Below are 17,615 nucleotides of genomic sequence, written 5' to 3' on the forward strand. Positions count from 1 at the left end.
CCGGCCGCGCGGGGACTGAGGGAAGGGGCGGCGGCGGCGGCCTAGCGGGGAAGGCGGGCTCTGAGGAGAGGTGAGATGGTGGGGGGGGGGGGCGGTAGGAAGGTCACTTACCCGCTGCATGGCTTTCAAGATCAAAGCCAGCTCGTAGCGGGGCATGCCCGAATGGATGGCGCGCGGCTTCCGCACCGAGCCAGCTCCCGGGACACCGGAGGGGTGGGAAGGGGGTGGGCTGACCCGCGCAGAGAAGCTGACGGGCTCCACTGACTGGGCCGGAAGGCTCCCGGGCGGCGACAGCACGCTCTGGCCGCGCGAGCCCGGGCTTAAAGGCGCTGGCAGCTGCGCAGACGGAGCTGCCACGCCCCCTCGGCGGGCCACACCCCCCACACGGGCGCCAGCCACGCCCCCTCCTTAAGGCGGCCGCGCCGCGCCCCCATCGAAAAGCCCGGCTCTCGGCGGCGCGCGGGCCCCACAGGGGCCCCTTCCCCGCCCCGCCCCAGCCCCCAGGCCCCTGGCCGGGCCGGCGCGACGGAGCGGAGACGCGCCGCGGGTCTCTCCGGCCGGAAGCCGCAGGCAGCCGCCGGCAGCCACCGATAGCCTCCCTCAGACCCTGCGCTGGCTACGTACGCTTCTCGAACCAGCTGGAACTTTCCAGGCCTCCCGTCGCGTCCTGGGCGGCGGGCGATCCTGCCCCCCCGTGTGCGCGTGCGCTGCGGTGCGGTGCGATGCGGTCCGTGCGCGCGCGCGCGCGCGCGTCCCTACTCCGCGACTCCGGAGCGCGAGGGGCCTGGTCCACGGCCACGCTTCTCCGCGCGGGAATGTCTGCGGGACACGGGGTTCTCCTTCCCCGCACCCCCCGCCCCACCCAGGTTCTGGAACGTTCTACGGCTTGGATTTGCGCCCCCCTCCACACACCACCACCCCCGACTCCGCAGGGGGTGCTACCAGGGTGGGCTGCCCTAAGCGCCCTTGCCCACAAGCTCTCCTTTTCCAGCGTGGCTGCCCGGGGGCGGCTTCTCGGGACCCCTTCGCCGGGAAAAGTGGGCGCCCGGCGCCGGCAGTGGTGGGAGGACTCCCCTATTCGCCCCATCCCTCGCGGGCTGCCTGACCTTGGGGCCGGCTCCTGCATAAAAGGGGGATGTGAAAGGCACCTACTTTCTAGGGGCCGTGATAACCTGCGAGTGACTTGATGCTCATAAGCCGCTGAGAACGATGCCTGGCACACACTGGCATTTGTTGTTGTGTCGCATAGCCTGACCCACGTGTTGTTGCTAAGGACAGGCTAATACTCCGGCTCAAACCGATATTCTTTGAATGTTTACTGGGCGTTCACTTAGAGAACCAAGCTGAAAGCTTGGAAGGCCATTGGTAACCGTCTGGGATCGTGCGTGCCCTGGACGCAGTGCCACTCCACCCCCCAAACATGCACACAGCTCACTGCCCAACAGCCTTGGCTGTGCTCGCCCTGGCACGTGGTGGTGGTAGTGGTTTAGTCGCTAAGTCGTGTCCGACTCTTGTGACCGCATGGACTGTAGCCCGCCAGGCTCCTCTGTCCGTGGGATTTTCCAGGCAAGGATACTGGAGTGGGTTGCCATTTCCTTCCCCGGGGGATCTGCCAGACCCAGGAATAAAACCAGGAAGGGAACCGGGGGTCTCCTGCATCACAGGCGGATTCCTGCATTGCAGGCGGATTCTCTACCAACTGAGGCAGGAGTTGGACTCAATGCATCTTTCTCAAGCTACGCTCCTGATACCCCTGCAACTGTCGCCCCTGCCCATGCTTGCCCCATTAAAAGGGTCTATAGGCAAGATGTTGTCAACATTTCAGTGCTTTAATAATAAGGAAAGCTTACTGAGCGCTTACTATGTGCCAGGCACCACAATGCGGCTTTTATATGTGTCTTATTGGTGCAGGCTACTATCCGTGGGGTCACAAAGAGTCGGGCACGACTGAGCGACTTCACTTTCACTTTTCACTTTCACTTTATCAGTCTCCAACAGCTCTATGAGGCAAGAACTATTATGGTAACCCCTCCTTAGGGATTTAGAAACAGGCACGCAAGACCGGCCCCAGGTCTGATAGGAACAGGGACCGAGTTTGGAGCCAGACTGACTATATGGAGGCTGAGCTCATACTGTTTGGCAGTAGGTCTATCATGTACTCTGTGTAAACCAAAATTGAGACTCCATTTACCATCTTATCCAGACACCTTATTGGTTCTTATCCCCAACCTCCCATCCACCACCAAAGGTGAGGATGGTTTGAATACAACCACTTCTGTGATACCTGGATTTTGACATTTTCTTTGACCTCTCCATCACCTTGTCCTTTCAGGGAGAAACCTTGGAGGCAGTAGTACAAATTACCTGGTTAGTGTATTTCGCCTTTGGTTAAAGAGAGTAGGATAGTGTAAATAAATAAAAAGAAGGAAGTAAGAAATTTCTGAACCTTCAGAAGTGAGTTAGGTACAGGTTTCCCAGGATGGTTCCTACCTCAGCTGTCCCTCTTGATGTGAACCACATGTCCAAGTTTAAATGAGAAAATGTGGACCCCCAAAAGATACGCCAAGCCAAAGACCAGGGCAATACCATGAGCTGACTTCAACTTTTAGCATCTCCTCTAGAGTCGCCATAATTTCCCCTAATGCCCAGGGTTGCTTGAGAATCTGGTTTCCTCCCCCCTCCCTCTAACCTGAAAAGTAGCATAAGGAAATTAGCCTGATTGCATAATATTTCAACAGTCAGCACCCCCAACTCTCCCAATCTGGTGACTGACTGCCTGAGGGCTCATCGGCTTCTTCTGAGAAGGAGAAAAAAGAGTTGTACTCCTTTGATTACTTGAAATGTTGGTTAAAACATGCTTACTGCAGTTGAAACATGTAAATAAGAAAATATATTCAGTAGCTGTTTACTGTTCCTTCTTTTTTGGTTGTTAGCAAATTTTCTGCTGTGTGCTCAGTTGCTTCGCTGTGTCTGACACTTTGCAACCTCATAGACTGTAGCTCGCCAGGCTCATCTGTCCATGGGATTGTCCAGGCAAGAAATACTGGAGTGGGTTGCCATGTTCTCCTCCAGGGGATCTTCCCCACCCAAGGATCGAACCTGAGACTACTGTGTCTCCTGCGTTGCAGGCGTATTCTTTTACTGCTGAGCCACTGGGAAAGTCCCATTAATACATTTTACAACCCTTCAAAAAAATTTTTAAGCACAGTAGCAGAATACTGGTGGGTTCATTTAAAAAAAATAATAAAATCATAGAGAATGCTGCTGCAAATTGAGTGTCTTTCTATGATAACTATAAGTGTTAATTCACCAAAAAAGACTTTTTGAATTTTGTACTATGTGTAGACAGTTAGTGGGCTTCCCGTGGTAGCTCAGATGGTAAAGAATCTGCCTGCAGTGCAAGGAATCCAGGTTCAGTCCTTGAGTTGGAAAGATGTCCTGGAGAAGGGGATAGCTACCCACTCCAGTATTCTTGCCTGGGAAATCCCATGGACAGGGGAACCCGGTGGGCTACAGTCCAAGGAGTCACAAAGAGTCACACACAACTGAGAGACTAATACACACACACACACAGAGTCATTTAGAATTACAAAATGTTTCTGCAGTATTCATTTATTAATTTTAAAAATTGCTCTGATACTTAGAAATAAGCTTAACCAAAAAAGGTGAAATGTCGATGTACTGAAAACTACAGAACACTAATGAGAAAAATTAAAGCAGACACAAATAAATGGAAAGAGATCCATGTTCATGAGTTGGAAGAATTAATATTGTTAAGATGCCAGTACTACCCAAAGCAATCTACAGATTCAATGCAAGTCTTATCAAAATCTCAATAATAATTTTAGAGAATTTTGAAAAACCAATCCTAAAATTCATATGGAATTTAAAAAACAAAACAAAAAAAAACCCCTGAAAAGCCAAAGCAATTTTGAGCACGAAGAACAAAGCTGGAGGCATGGTACTTCCTGATTTCAAACTGTATTACAAAGTTATAGTAAGCAAAATAGTACTAGCATAGAAACAGACACATATACCAGTGGAACAGAATAGAGTGACCCGAAATAAACCCACAAGTATAAGGTCAACCAATGACCTTAACAGGGATCCAGGAATAGATAATGGGAAAAGGATAGTTTCTTCAGTATATTGTGCTGGAAAAACTGCATGTCCACTTGCAAAAGAATAAAAATGGACTTATCTTATACAACCCACGCATGTGCTGGGTGCTAAGTCAATTCAGCTGTATCCAATTCTTTGGGACCCTATGGACTGCAGCCCGCCAGACTCCTCTGTCTATGGGATTCTCCAGGCAAGAATACTGGAGTGGGTTGACATTTCCTCCTCCAGAGGATCTTCCTGACCCAGGGATCGAACCCACATCTCCTGTGGCTCGTGCATTGCAGGCAGATTCTTTACCACTGAGCCACGAGGGGAGCTTCATACCACCCACACAAATCAACTCAAAACAAATTAAATATATATATATATATTTGAACTGTGGTGTTGGAGAAGACTCTTGAGAGTCCCTTGGACTGCAAGGAGATCCAACCAGTCCATTCTAAAGGAGATCAGTTCTGGGTGTTCTTTGAAAGGAATGATGCTAAAGCTGAAAATCCAGTACTTTGGCCACCTCATGCGAAGAGTTGACTCATTGGAAAAGACTGATGCTGGGAGGGATTGGGGGCAGGAGGAGAAGGGGACGACAGAGGATGAGATGGCTGGATGGCATCACCGACTCGATGGACATGGGTTTGGGTGAACTCCAGGAATTGGTGATGGACAGGGAGGCCTGGTGTGCTGCTATTCATGGGGTCACAAAGAGTCAGACATGACTGAGTGACTGAATTGAAGACTTGAAACCATAAAGCTCCTAGAAGAAAACATGGAAGAAGCTTCTTAACATTGGCTTTGGTAACAATTTCTTGGGGACTTCCATGGTGGCCCCATGGTTAAGAATCTACCTGCCAATGCAGGGAACCTAGGTTTGATCCCTGGTCTGGGAAGATCCTTGGGATTACCATCTGGGAAATGCAAATCAAAGCCGCAATGAGATGTTACCTCACACCTGCTGAAAGGACTGTTACCAAAAAGCCAAGAGAACACAGTTATGGCAAGAGCCTGGAGAAAAGAGAACCCTATACACTATTGGTGAGAATGTAAATTGGTGCAGCCACTATGGAAAATAGTGTGGATGACCTGCAAAAAAAAAATAGAAGTACCATATGACCTGGAATCCTTCTTCTGATTCTATATCTAAAAGAATTAAAATCAAAGTGTTAAAGAGATATCTCACTCATGTTTGTTGTAGCATGATTACAACAGTGAAGACAGGAAATAAAATGTCGAAGAATGGGGCTTCCCTGGTGGTCCAGTGGTTAAGAATCCAGCTCCCAATGAAGGAGGTACGGGTTCGATCCTGGCTCCAGGAAGATGCTGCAGACCAACTAAGCCTGGGTACCACAGCTACTGAGCCCACTCTGGAACTACAGAAGCCCAAATGCCTGGAACCTGTGGTCCCCAGCAAGAGAAGACACCATAGTGAGAAGCCCAGGCACCACAACAAACAATAGTCCTGGCTCACCGCAACTATAGAAAGTCCATCGCAGCAAAAAAGACCCAGCACAGCCAAAAAATAAAATAAGTAAATAAATCTTTTTTAAAAAAAAGTCCAAGAGTAGATAAAGAATATGTGGTAAATGGGATATTATTCAACCTTGAAAAAGAGGAACTTTGCTGTTTGTTTGCAAAGATGGGCTCAATAAAGGACAGAAATGGTATGGACCTAAAAGAAGCAGAAGATATTAAGAAGAGATGGCAAGAATACACAGAAGAACTGTACAAAAATGATCTCCATGGATGAACCTGGAGGATATTATGCAAGTGAAATAATCCAGACACAGAAAGACAAATGCTATACGATGCCACTTACATGAAATATCTAAGGTAGTGAAACACACAGAAGCATACATGGGAAGTGATTGGCAGGAGCTGCGAGAAGTGAGGAACCAGAAGGTATTAGTCAAAGAACACAAAGTTTCAGTTTGACAAGAAAAAAATTTTTTTTTTCTGTAATTTAGAATTTCCTCAAAATTCTCCAAGCCAGACTTCAGCAATACGTGAACCGTGAACTTCCAGATGTTCAAGCTGGTTTTAGAAAAGGCAGAGGAACCAGAGATCAAATTGCCAACATCCGCTGGATCATTGAAAAAGCAAGAGAGTTCCAGAAAAACATCTACTTCTGCTTTATTGACTATGCCAAAGCCTTTGATTGTGTGGATCACAATAAACTGTGGAAAATTCTGAAAGAGATGGGAATCCCAGACCACCTGACCTGCCTCTTGAGAAAGCTGTATACAGGTCAGAAAGCAACAGTTAGAACTGGACATGGAACAACAGATTGCTTCCAAATAGGAAAAGAAGTACGTCAAGGCTGTATATTGTCACACTGCTTTTTTAACTTCTATGCAGAGTACATCATGAGAAACGCTGGACTGGAAGAAGTGCGAGCTGAAATCAAGATTGCCGGGAGAAGTATCAATAACCTCAGATACGCAGATGACACCACCCTTATGGCAGAAAGTGAAGAGGAACTAAAAAGCCTCCTGATGAAAGTGAAAGAGGAGAGTGAAAAAGTTGGCTTAAAGCTCAACATTCAGAAAACGAAGATCATGGCATCCGGTCCCATCACTTCATGGGAAATAGATGGGGAAACAGTGGAAACAGTGTCAGACTTTATTTTTTCGGGCTCCAAAATCACTGCAGATGGTGACTGCAGCCATGAAATTAAAATATGCTTACTCCTCGGAAGGAAAGTTATGACCAACCTAGATAGCATATTCAAAAGCAGAGACATTACTTTGCCAACAAAGGTCCATCTAGTCAAGGCTATGATTTTCCCAGTGGTCATGTATGGATATGAGAGTTGGACTGTGAAGAAAGCTGAGTGCCAAAGAATTGATGCTTTTGAACTGTGGTGTTGGAGAAGACTCTTGAGAGCCCCTTGGACTGCAAGGAGATCCAACCAGTCCATTCTAAAGAGATCAGCCCTGGGTGTTCATTGGAAGGACTGATGCTAAAGCTGAAACTCCAGTACTTTGGCCACCTCATTCGAAGAGTTGACTCATTGGAAAAGACTCTGATGCTGGAAGGGATTGGGGGCAGGAGGAGAAGGGGATGACAGAGGATGAGATGGCTGGATGGCATCACCGACTCGATGGACATGGGTTTGGGTGAACTCCAGGAGTTGGTGATGGACAGGGAGGCCTGGCGTGCTGCGATTCATGGGGTCACAAAGAGTCAGACACGACTGAGCGACTGAACTGAACTGGATTGAAACGTTTTATATGGTATATGTTTAAGATTCGATTAGCCAGAAATTGTAATTCATTTTCAACTAAGTTTTTGTGATAGGGAATAAGTGGTGCAGTGGTAAAGAATCCACCTGCCAATGCAGGAGATGTAAAAGACTCAGGTTTGATCCCTAAGTTGGGAAGATCCCCTGGAGAAGGAAATGACAACCCACTCCAGTATTCTTGTCTGGAGAGTCCCATGGACAGAGGAGCCTGGTGGGCTACAGTCCACAGAGTCACAAGGAGTGAGATACAACTGAGCACACACACTACATTACATTATTAGAAAAGAAAAAATAAGAAGGGAAGTCAAGAGAGTTCCCTGGTGGTCAGTGGCTACTCTGTCCTCTCAGTGCAGGGGATGCAGGTTCGACCCCTTGTCACAAAGCTAGATCCCACGTCACAGCTAAAGACCCCACGTGCCACAACCAACACCTGGTGCAGCCAAAGAGAAGCCCAGGTGTCAAAATCTGATCCTTTTCCAAAAAGGAACTTCAGTGCATGCCCTAGGCCAGTGTAATCACCTCTGCCTTCTTATTTTATATTCCTGTATAAGGACACTTGACCTTGAGTTCACACAAGATCATTAATTCTCAAAGATACCTCAAAACTAGACCTGAGTTTCTAACTACAGCCCTTAGAAAGTGAAGAAATGTGAATGTTTCCAATCAATGGAGAAAAAAAATCCCATGGTGTCACCAAGTCATATTTAAAGCTGTCAGTCATGGCTCTCATCAGCCTATCAGCTTCTCCGTGGTGAAAAAGGGAGCCACCATTTCTGGCCAATTCAAGCTCTGTCTCCCAAATCCCTCCTCACTGAGACCTGGGGCTGTTTTCTTCGCTAATTGCTCAGAGCCAGACTGTGGCCCTGTAAAATCCTGTATCTCTGCCTGGCTGCTCAGTACCACCTTTGTTCCTCAAACAGTGGCTCATACCCAAGTCACAACATTTCAAATGTATCTTGTTCCTAAATGTTTTACCAGTGAGCCAGTGAAAAAAAAAAAAAAAGTGTTAGTCACTCAATCGTGTCCGACTCTTTGTGACCCGTGGACCATAGCCCACCAGGCTCCTCTGTCCATGGAATCTCCCAGCAAGGATACTGGAGTGGGTTGCCATTCCCTTCTCCAGGGGGATGTTCCTGACTTAGGGATCAAACCCAAGTCTCTTGCATTGCAGGCAGATTCTTTACCGTGTAAGTACCCGGGAAGCCCCGTGAACCAGTGATGTTTCCTGTCCCCCACTCCCGACACCCTTGCCCCCACGTTTAGATCCTGTCAGCCGTGTTGATTTGCCTGCGGTTGTCTGTCTTCTCAGCAAGCCTCCCGGAAATATCTAGACTAATCTTTACCTCTCTCTCACCCCATCAACTTGCTTGTCCTATTGGTTGTGTGCCTTGCGGAATGAAACCCTGTGGGCAACATACATTATTAGGTAGGCATTAGGCAGTTCCCTAAACATTTTCCTCCCTTTTGATCCACCAATTTCAAGTTATTTTTTAATTTTGAAAAAATAAGGGTTGTTTTTTTTAATTTTTTTGGAAGAGGGGCAGCTCAACTCTGGGCTTCACTTACAAAGAAAAATAAAAAGATGAAGCAAAAGTTTGCCTAAATGAAATGTCGGAGAAGGCAATGGCACCCCACTCCAGTACTCTTGCCTGGAAAATCCCATGGACGGAGGAGCCTGGTGGGCTGCAGTCCATGGGGTCACACAGAGCCGGACACGACTGAAGCGACTAAGAAGCAGCAGCAAATGGAATGTTCTCTTATTTTCACCTTTGCCCACCCTCTCCTGCACATAAATTATGGGATGTTTGTGGGAGACATTCTCCTTAGCACAGTATCTTTTTTTTTTTTTAGGAAACAAATACTTAATGTATTTTTTAATTTTATGACTGTAAAGAGACAATACTTCCTGTATCTCCACTTACTGAAGCAGTTAGCTTTTCTTCTAACTTTATCGTGAAATATCCTCAACTGCCTATTGGAGGCCTTTAAGTGTTCTTAATGTTAAACGTCAATAATGTGGGAGGTATTAAACAGCTTTGTGTTCTTTCTCCACAAGTGCAAAGTCCAAAAGAACACATATAGGAGGATTTTAGATTTATAATAGTAAAATGAACAAAGGCCATGAGCTGGAGAAGGTTGCAGATGGATCAGACAGCATCTGCAGAGGTCTTGGAGGGGCCAGGCTTCCAGGGTGAGGTGAGAGCACCCAGAAAAATAAACTAGGGGGGCAGTCATTCAAGGGTAGGCCTGCTCAGCATGGGGGAGTTTCTAAGCTGGAGGTAATTGGGGCTAAATGGATTCAAAGGGAGCAGGTGTGCAAGCAGGAACACACTCAGAGGTCACCGTGAACCGGGCTCGTGGAGGTTGAAGGCAGGAGTGTGAGGGATGGAACCTGTCAGATTGGGAGACTTACAGGATATTTGAGGGGCAGCTAGAAAGGCAAAGGTCAAGAATAGCGAAAACATTCAAAGGCTTCCCCTTGTTTTGGTCATACTCCCGGGTGATGTTTCCTCAGCTCCTAATTCATCACGCTTATATTACAACTCAGCATGTTGGTGTTTTTTCCTCTGGTTGTTTTATCTTCATAAATCTTCATAGCAAGTGTATAATCTTCTGTAGAGCCCAGGTGATGTCTTTTACTGCTCAAAATAATCTCCCCTTTCAGAGAACTTTAACCAAAGGAAGGAAGACGATAGTCCTGAAGCCTGCTCAAGAAGCACCCCCAAAATGACCTGGCCACCCGAGGGATGTCGAAAGGTGGATGTTGTGACACCATGGGTCAGCACTTCCCGTGGTAAGAAAGTCAACATATAAGCACCATCTCAAAGTCTAGCCCTCTGGGAGGAGCATCGCCCCCTGTGTTACTTGGGCTCTGTTGATGGACACTGGCGAGAATGTCCCCATTATCATCAGACAGGACTGAAGAGACATTTAGTAAAAAAAGCAAAGCACATAGGCACTGGATTATAAGTAATAGCTATGCAGCCCCCTGCTGACGCAAGGTCAAGTTTGCCTTGGCAAAACAGATCTATGCCCTTGTTCTGAACTTTGTTGACCATCCTTGTATAAAGGAAGAAGAGGACAGCCAGCTGAGAGGGTGTAGGAGGCAGAGGGGATTCCAACAGAGAAGATATTCAGAAGGTAAATGATTATTTTTACTGGAGAAGGTATTTAGTAAGTAGCCAGCTTCCTCAAAAGCTGCTATGAGGAAGATTCTGTACTTTAGAATGTATCAAATCTAGATAGAATGTTTTCCTATTAGATAGTATCTATTTTTTCAGATTGCCCATATTTTTTGAGAGTCTCCAAAAGAAATTCATTAACTTTATAATGCTTGAAGTTATTTTCTTTGAAAGTGAAAACTGCTCAGTTGTGTCCAACTCTTTAGGACCCCATGGACTGTAGCCTGCCAGCTCCTCTGTCCGTGGGATTCTCCAGGCCAGAATACTGGGATGGGTAGACATTCCCTTCTCCAGGGGATCTTCCCAACCCACGGATGAACCCAGGTCTCCTGCGTTGCAGGCAGATTCTTTACCACCCAAGCCACCAGGGAAGCCCAAGAATACTGGACTAGGTAGACTATCCCTTCTCCAGGGGATCTTCCTGACCGAGGGATTGAACCAGGGTCTCCTGCATTGCAGGCAGATTCTTTACCGGCTGAGCTACCAAATACTGGAGTGGGTTGCCGTGCCCTCCTCCAGGGAAACTTTCCGACCCAAGGATCCAACCCAGGTCTCCCGCATTGCAGGCAGATTCTTTACCGTCTGAGCCTTATAAAATCGTAGCATATTATTAGCTTCTACAGGTAAACCTCCTTCCTTGTGCTGCTGCACTGTGCTGTCTTTTTAGTCATGTCCAACTCTTTGCGACCCTATGGACCATAGCCCATCAGGCTCCACTGTCCATGGGATTCTCCAGGCAAGAATACTGGAGTAGGTTGCCTTGCTCTCCTCCAGGGGATCTTCCCCACTCAGGGATCAAACTCTGCTGTCTCTTATGTCTCCTGCATTGGCAGGTGGGTTCTTTACCTCTAGCGCCACCTGGGAAGCCCAACCTCTTTCCTTACAGAACTGTAAACCAGGGGTTGGTTTGCAAACCCTAAGCAGTGGGCCAAATCTGTTCTGCCGTCTGTGTAAATAAGGTTTTATTACAAGAATACAGCTAGGTGACTTTTTCACACATTTTCAAGGGGCTGCTTTCATGCTATAACTGCAAAGTTTAGTTCTCAACAATTTTACAGGCCACAAAGCCTAGAATATTAAGTATCTAACCTTTAACAGAATGTTTGCTGACCGCTGTTACAGATAAAAAGACACATAAGAAACATGCCAACAAAATACAACCTGTGGAACTTTCCTGAATCCTGATTTGAACAAACCCAAGATAAGAAAACATTTTTAAGATAGGAAAATGGACATGGGCAGATAGATTATAATAAAGAAATATTGTTAATTTCATCAAATTGGCCATATTTTAAAAAATAAATACAATGGCAACAATAGCAACTATTTATGCTGCCAGAAGGAAAATAATTTTCCTCACACGCAATTAAGATTACAGGATAATTGGGAGCCATTGGGTGGTTCCTCCCACATTACATCAGCTTGAACTTTCAGCCTAGGTTTACTGAGGTCTTAGGAGAACATTGAATAAAGAAGTCCACAACTGACCTTAAAATCAAATATGTAATCACTAAAAAAAAATTCCCCATGTTAACTAAACACTCATCTATAATATTATTGCGGATGGAACAAGTCTTTTTAGCAATAAAGAATCGTTACATACAGCGCTGTTATTAAATGATTCCTACAAAGGGTGAACTTTTGGGATAATTAGTTACTTACAAATCCTTTCACTTGTTTTTCTTTACCCCTCTCCACCAAAATGTCCAGCATGTAAATGAGAGGGCCCTTGGGACCCAGAATTACAGTTCACCTCCATCAGTAATATTCCTGATTGATGTTGGAGAGTAGCCAGGTAGGGACTCTCCTCCAGTTACAAATGATTCTGTGATTAAGAAATGACAAGTCCCTGGATGCAGCAGAGCAGAGCAGTTGGCCTGATGGTGAAGAAGACCAGCCCCTGACTACAGCGAGGACCAGGCACCCTCCTCCCTTCCCCAGCTCATCCCCACTCACCTGGATCTCTGAGGCACATCCTCATGCCAGGGCCGAAGGATCTTTCTGGAAATAGATCTCATTCCGTTTCTCCACAGCTTAAATACTGCAGTGGCTCCCTATTGCCCTCCGGTTCAAACTCCTCCTTGTGCGGGGTCCTCCATGAACCTCCGTCACCTGCCACTCCTCACCTCGTCACCCCACTGGATTTGCAAGTCCCTAACCCCTGCACGCACCTCCCCTCCTGTCCTTTGCCCTCTGCTTGGAACACACTCCACTTCCTCCACGTAGCCTACTCCTATCCTCCTTCCTTTTTGAAAAAAAAGAAAAAACTATGAGTTATACAGACAGAGATTGCATGAAGCACATATGAAGAATTTAGGGAAAAATTATTCAAGACAAGCATCCTGGATTCCCCCATCCCAGAATCCTCTTCTGTGCCTCTCCAGAAACAGCCCCAACTTGCCCCCACTTTCCCTGCTTTTCTTTTCTTTTTTTTGTTTTTTGTTTTTGATATTTATTTATTTTATTACCACAGATCTTAGTTACAGGGCTCAGGCTTAGTTACTTTGAGGCATGTGGGATCTTGGTTACCGGACCAGGGATCAAACCCAGGTGCCCAGCACTGCAAGACAGATTCTTAATCACTGGACCACTAGGGAAGTCCCTCCTTGTGTTTCTTTATGGTCTTACCATCTATGCATATATTCCCTAAGCAGTATCTTATTTCTGCGTCCTTTTAAAATGTTGCATTCGTGACTTGATTTCCACCCCCCAACATTGTGTTCGTGATCCAAGTTATTGAGTGTAGCCATAAATTCACTTCCTTTCCTTGCTGATACTATTCGATTGGACCACAAGTCTTCTGTTCTGCTGATGGACATGGACTGTTTCCTTTGTGGGTGCTGAGTACCAGTGATACTGCTGGGCACATTTTTGTACACACAGACCAGAGCATCCATGTGCATGGGCAAAAATTTCCTCTAATTGCCATCCCCAGGAGTAGAGCGCTACCACCCAGGCCATGCAACTACTTCAGCTTCCTACATACCGCCAGTGGTTTTCCCAAGCGGTGGTACCAGTATGCACCTGCATTAGCAGCATGTGTGGTTTCGCTAATTCATCTTCTCTGCTCCTGTGTCAGTTTTGACCACTGCACTGCAGAAAAGGAAAGGAAAGTGAAGTCACTCAGTCGTGTCCGACTCTTTGCTACTCCATGGACTGTAGCCTACGAGGCTCCCCCGTCCATGGGATTTTCCAGGCAAAGGTACTGGAGTGGGTTGCCATTTCCTTCTCCAGGGGGTCTTCCAACCCAGGGATTGAACTCAGGCCTCCCACATTGCAGGCAAATGCTTTACAGTCTGAGCCACCAGGGAAGCACTGCAGAAAGTTTTGCCCTCATCCTGAAAGTCTGGATTAGATGCCTTTGTGCTCCTTTAGCACCTGTGCTCACCTCATGGCCACACGAATCCGACCCTATGGCATATGCATGACAGATGTGAAAAGATGCGGCTCAGATCCCTAGCTGCTGGCCCCTGGGACCCCCTGCTCCACTCGTGCTAAGACCACACGTCCCTCAGACTGCTCCCAGCCAAGGACTGAGCACAGTGAGGGTACCATTCCAGGCTCAGTTCTATTACCCCCAGGACTCCTCTGATGGATGACGCGGGCTCAAGGACTTCCCAGTGAGCTGGCACGTCCTTTCTTGGAATTGCACTGCAGCACAACGCTCTCTGTCCCCACCTCCTCTCCCCCACCTTGCACAGATGTACTGTAATGCAATCTGAAAGCTCTCCCACCTTCTCTGGTTCCCTCCTTCATAGGTCTGTCCTTGATAGGCATTTCCTCCAAGAAATCTCTTACGTGAACATGTTTCTACTGTCATCTGAGGGCAGAAGAAAATTGCTCGGCCCAACCTGGATACCTCTTTTATTTCCATGGGTGTAGTCCGAAACTGTACTTCCTTAATTAAAAGGTGTGGCCAATGTGCAGCAGTGAACGAAGGAGCTAAGATTTTCTTTTCAGGAGGAGAAAGCAAAGTCTCCTCCTAGGTCATTGGCTCGGGAATGCTCTGACCTCTCATTCCACAGTTCAAAATCCTCTGAGCACAACCCCACCTATCAGACTTGTGAGAATCCTAGAAAGGGGAAGGGGCCAGTCATCAGTGGCCTCTCAGCTGGCTCCTGTGGTCCCCACCTACTGGCGTTATACTTTAGATAATTCCCTGTCCTTGAGTGTGAGCCAGATTTAAAGACTAGCTTCTAGAGTAGTGAATACAGCAGAAGTGACAGAACATGACTTCAGAGATGAGGTTATAGAAAGACTGAGGCCTCCATTATAGTCTCAGAGATGGAGTAGAAAAGACGCTAGGTTCTGTATCAGAAGACTTAAGTGTAGTTTTTTCTGTGTGGCATGGCCAATACTGATAATACCTCTTTTCATCTTAAGTTCTTTATCTGTTAAAAGGAACAATAAAAAAAAATTAAAAATTAAAAAAAATTTAAAAAGGAACAATAATACCTAACTAGCTCCTATTTTTGTTTTATACAGGAAGTTATATAAGAGAAAACTTTCATTGAATGTTGCTCTATCTACCTTTTTTGGACCAACACAATGATCACAGCAATCTGATGAGTGGATACTGTCATCATCCCCATTTATAGATGAGTAAACTGAGGCACAGAGATATTAAAGAATTTGCCTAAAGTAATATCTGGATAAGGGAAAGGCTACCCACTCCAGTATTCTGGCCTGGAGAATTCCATGGACTGTACAGTCCATGCGGTTGCAGAGTCAGACACGACTGAGTGATTTTCACTTTTCAAAATAATATAGCCAGTGGGCTTGCCTGTTGGCTCAGCAGTAAAGAATCTGCCTGCAATCCAGGAGCTGCAGGAGATGTGGGTTTGATCCCTGAAGAAAGACCCCCTGGAGAGGGCACGGCAACTTACTCCAGCATTCTTGCCTGGAGAATCCCATGGACAAAAGAGACTGGTAAGCTACAGTCCATAGGGTCACAAAGAGTTGGACATGACTGAAGCAACTTAGCACGCAGGCACCATATAGCCAGTAGTGCTGGAGCCAGGATGTGCCCATAAGTAATTTGGCTCCAGAGTCCACATCATGAACACAACCCTATTATCTATGGGTGAAAGCACTTTATCTAAAACATTATAGGAATATAAATCATGCAGTGACATATTGGTGTAAAGATAGACACAACAACCATCGGAGCAGAATAGAGTTCATAAACAGACCCACACACATATGGTTAACTGATTTTCAACATGCTTGCAAAGGCAATCCAGTGGAGAAAGGATCATCTTTTCAACAGATGATTCTGGAGAAACTTAATGTTTTTATTTGAAAAAATGAACCTCAATCAGTACCTCACACCATAGGCAAAAATTAACTAAAAAAATTTATCATAAACCTATTTAGGTAAAACTTAAAGCTATAAAACTTTCAGAAGAAGAAAATCTTTGTGACCCTGAGTTAAAGATTTCTCAGTTGCAATACCAAAAGCACAACTCATAAAAGAGAATAGTAATAAACTGGACTTTATCGATATTTAAACCTCCTACAACTTGAATAGACATAGTTAAAAAGCAAGCCAGGGACCATGAGAAAATATTTCCAAGTCATGTGTATGATAAAAAATTGCGTCCAGAATCTACAGAGAAACTTGAAACACAACAGTAAGAAAACAACTCAGTTTTAAAAATGGACAAAAGATATGAACAAACGCTTTGTCAAAGAAGATGATGAATGAGCTCGTGAAAAGATGTTCTTCATTAGTCATTAGGAAAATGCTAATTGAAACCACAGTGAGCTACCACTCACTACAATGGCCTGAGTTTGTTTTTTAAAGCAACTATTGGTGAGGAGAAGGAGCAACCACAATTCTCCTGCATTGCTGATGGGAATGAAAATGGTGCAATCATTTTGGTAATTCCTTAAAATGTTACATATAGACCTAGCCTAAGGCCCAGGCATTCTACTATTGGGTGTAAATACGCAGTGTAAATACCTTAGGTGTAAATACCTAAGATGAATGAAAACATGTGTCCACATGAAAAGACCTGTATAAATGTTCATAGCAGCTTAACTTGTAATAGCCAAAAACTTGAAACAACTAAACAACTCAGATGACCTCAATAGACAAATAAATTGTGGTATGCTCATGCGATGGAATACTACTCAGCAATAAAAAGAATAAGAGTGAGCTATTGATCTGTTCAACAACATGGGTGACTCTCATTATGTGGAGTGAAAGAAACCAGACAAAAAGAGTACATACTGAATGATTCTGTTTATATAAAATTGTAGGAAATTCAAACCATAGTGACAGAAAACAAATCATCAGTTGCTTGAAGGCTTGAAGTAGAAGTGAATGAAAGAGTCTATGAAGGGGCATAAGGAAACTTTTGGGAGGAGATAGATATATTTATTATCTTGATTAGGGCAATGGTTTCATGGATGTATACATATGTCAAAACTTAACAAATATGTGCAGTTTTGCATATCAATTATAACTCAAAAAAGCTGTAAAGCATAAATCACTCACAACATTATTATAGCCTAAGAAGTAATTGTAAGTCATTGCCTGACTTACCTCTTCCCTCATCTTCTGCTTCCTCTTCCCCAAATTCCTGGATAAGGAGTCAAGACCATATTCACCTCTGGTATTCATATAAATTAAGGAAGGAAAAAGTCCATGTGGAAAGAATTTTGTTAAGTTCTACAGGAGATACAAAGTTGGATAAGAAATAGTTCATGTCTTCAGGAAGTTATAATCCAGTGCTCACTTCAGCAGCACATATACTAAAACTGGAACGATACAGAGAAGATTAGCATGGCCCCTGCGCAAGGATGACACACAAATTCGTGAAGCGTTCCATATTTTTAGAAAAACACCAATACAGTATACTAACGCATATATATGGAATTTAGAAAGATGGTAACGATAACCCTGTATGCGAGACAGCAAAAGAGACACAGATGTAAAGAACAGTCTTTTGGACTCTGTGGGAGAGGAAGGGGACGGATGATTTGGGAGAATGGCATTGAAACATGTATAATATCATATAAGAAATGAATCGCCAGTCCAGGTTCGATGTATGATACAGGATGCTTGGGGC

The 17,615-nt window shown here is 45.4% G+C and overlaps 1 protein-coding gene and 1 non-coding gene across 2 annotated transcripts in view; one reads left to right on the top strand and one right to left on the bottom strand.

Annotated features, from left to right (window-relative positions):
* The window catches only part of MRPS6 (mitochondrial ribosomal protein S6), a 64,352-nt gene extending 64,055 nt beyond the window's left edge, over window positions 1–297 (bottom strand). The window contains exon 1 of the mRNA NM_001040584.2: window positions 112–297. Within this exon, the coding sequence (NP_001035674.1) occupies window positions 112–156 (45 nt within the window). The 5' untranslated portion in view covers window positions 157–297. The remainder of the gene's footprint in view (window positions 1–111) is intronic.
* Window positions 298–17,274: 16,977 nt separating this feature from the next.
* On the top strand, window positions 17,275–17,381 carry LOC112448353 (U6 spliceosomal RNA). The gene has a single exon (XR_003036725.1). It is a non-coding gene; the product is annotated as a U6 spliceosomal RNA (small nuclear RNA).
* Window positions 17,382–17,615: the final 234 nt, after the last annotated feature.

The sequence above is a fragment of the Bos taurus genome, chromosome 1 (assembly GCF_002263795.3).
Source record: "Bos taurus isolate L1 Dominette 01449 registration number 42190680 breed Hereford chromosome 1, ARS-UCD2.0, whole genome shotgun sequence".
In the NCBI taxonomy this organism is placed as follows: domain Eukaryota; kingdom Metazoa; phylum Chordata; class Mammalia; order Artiodactyla; family Bovidae; genus Bos; species Bos taurus.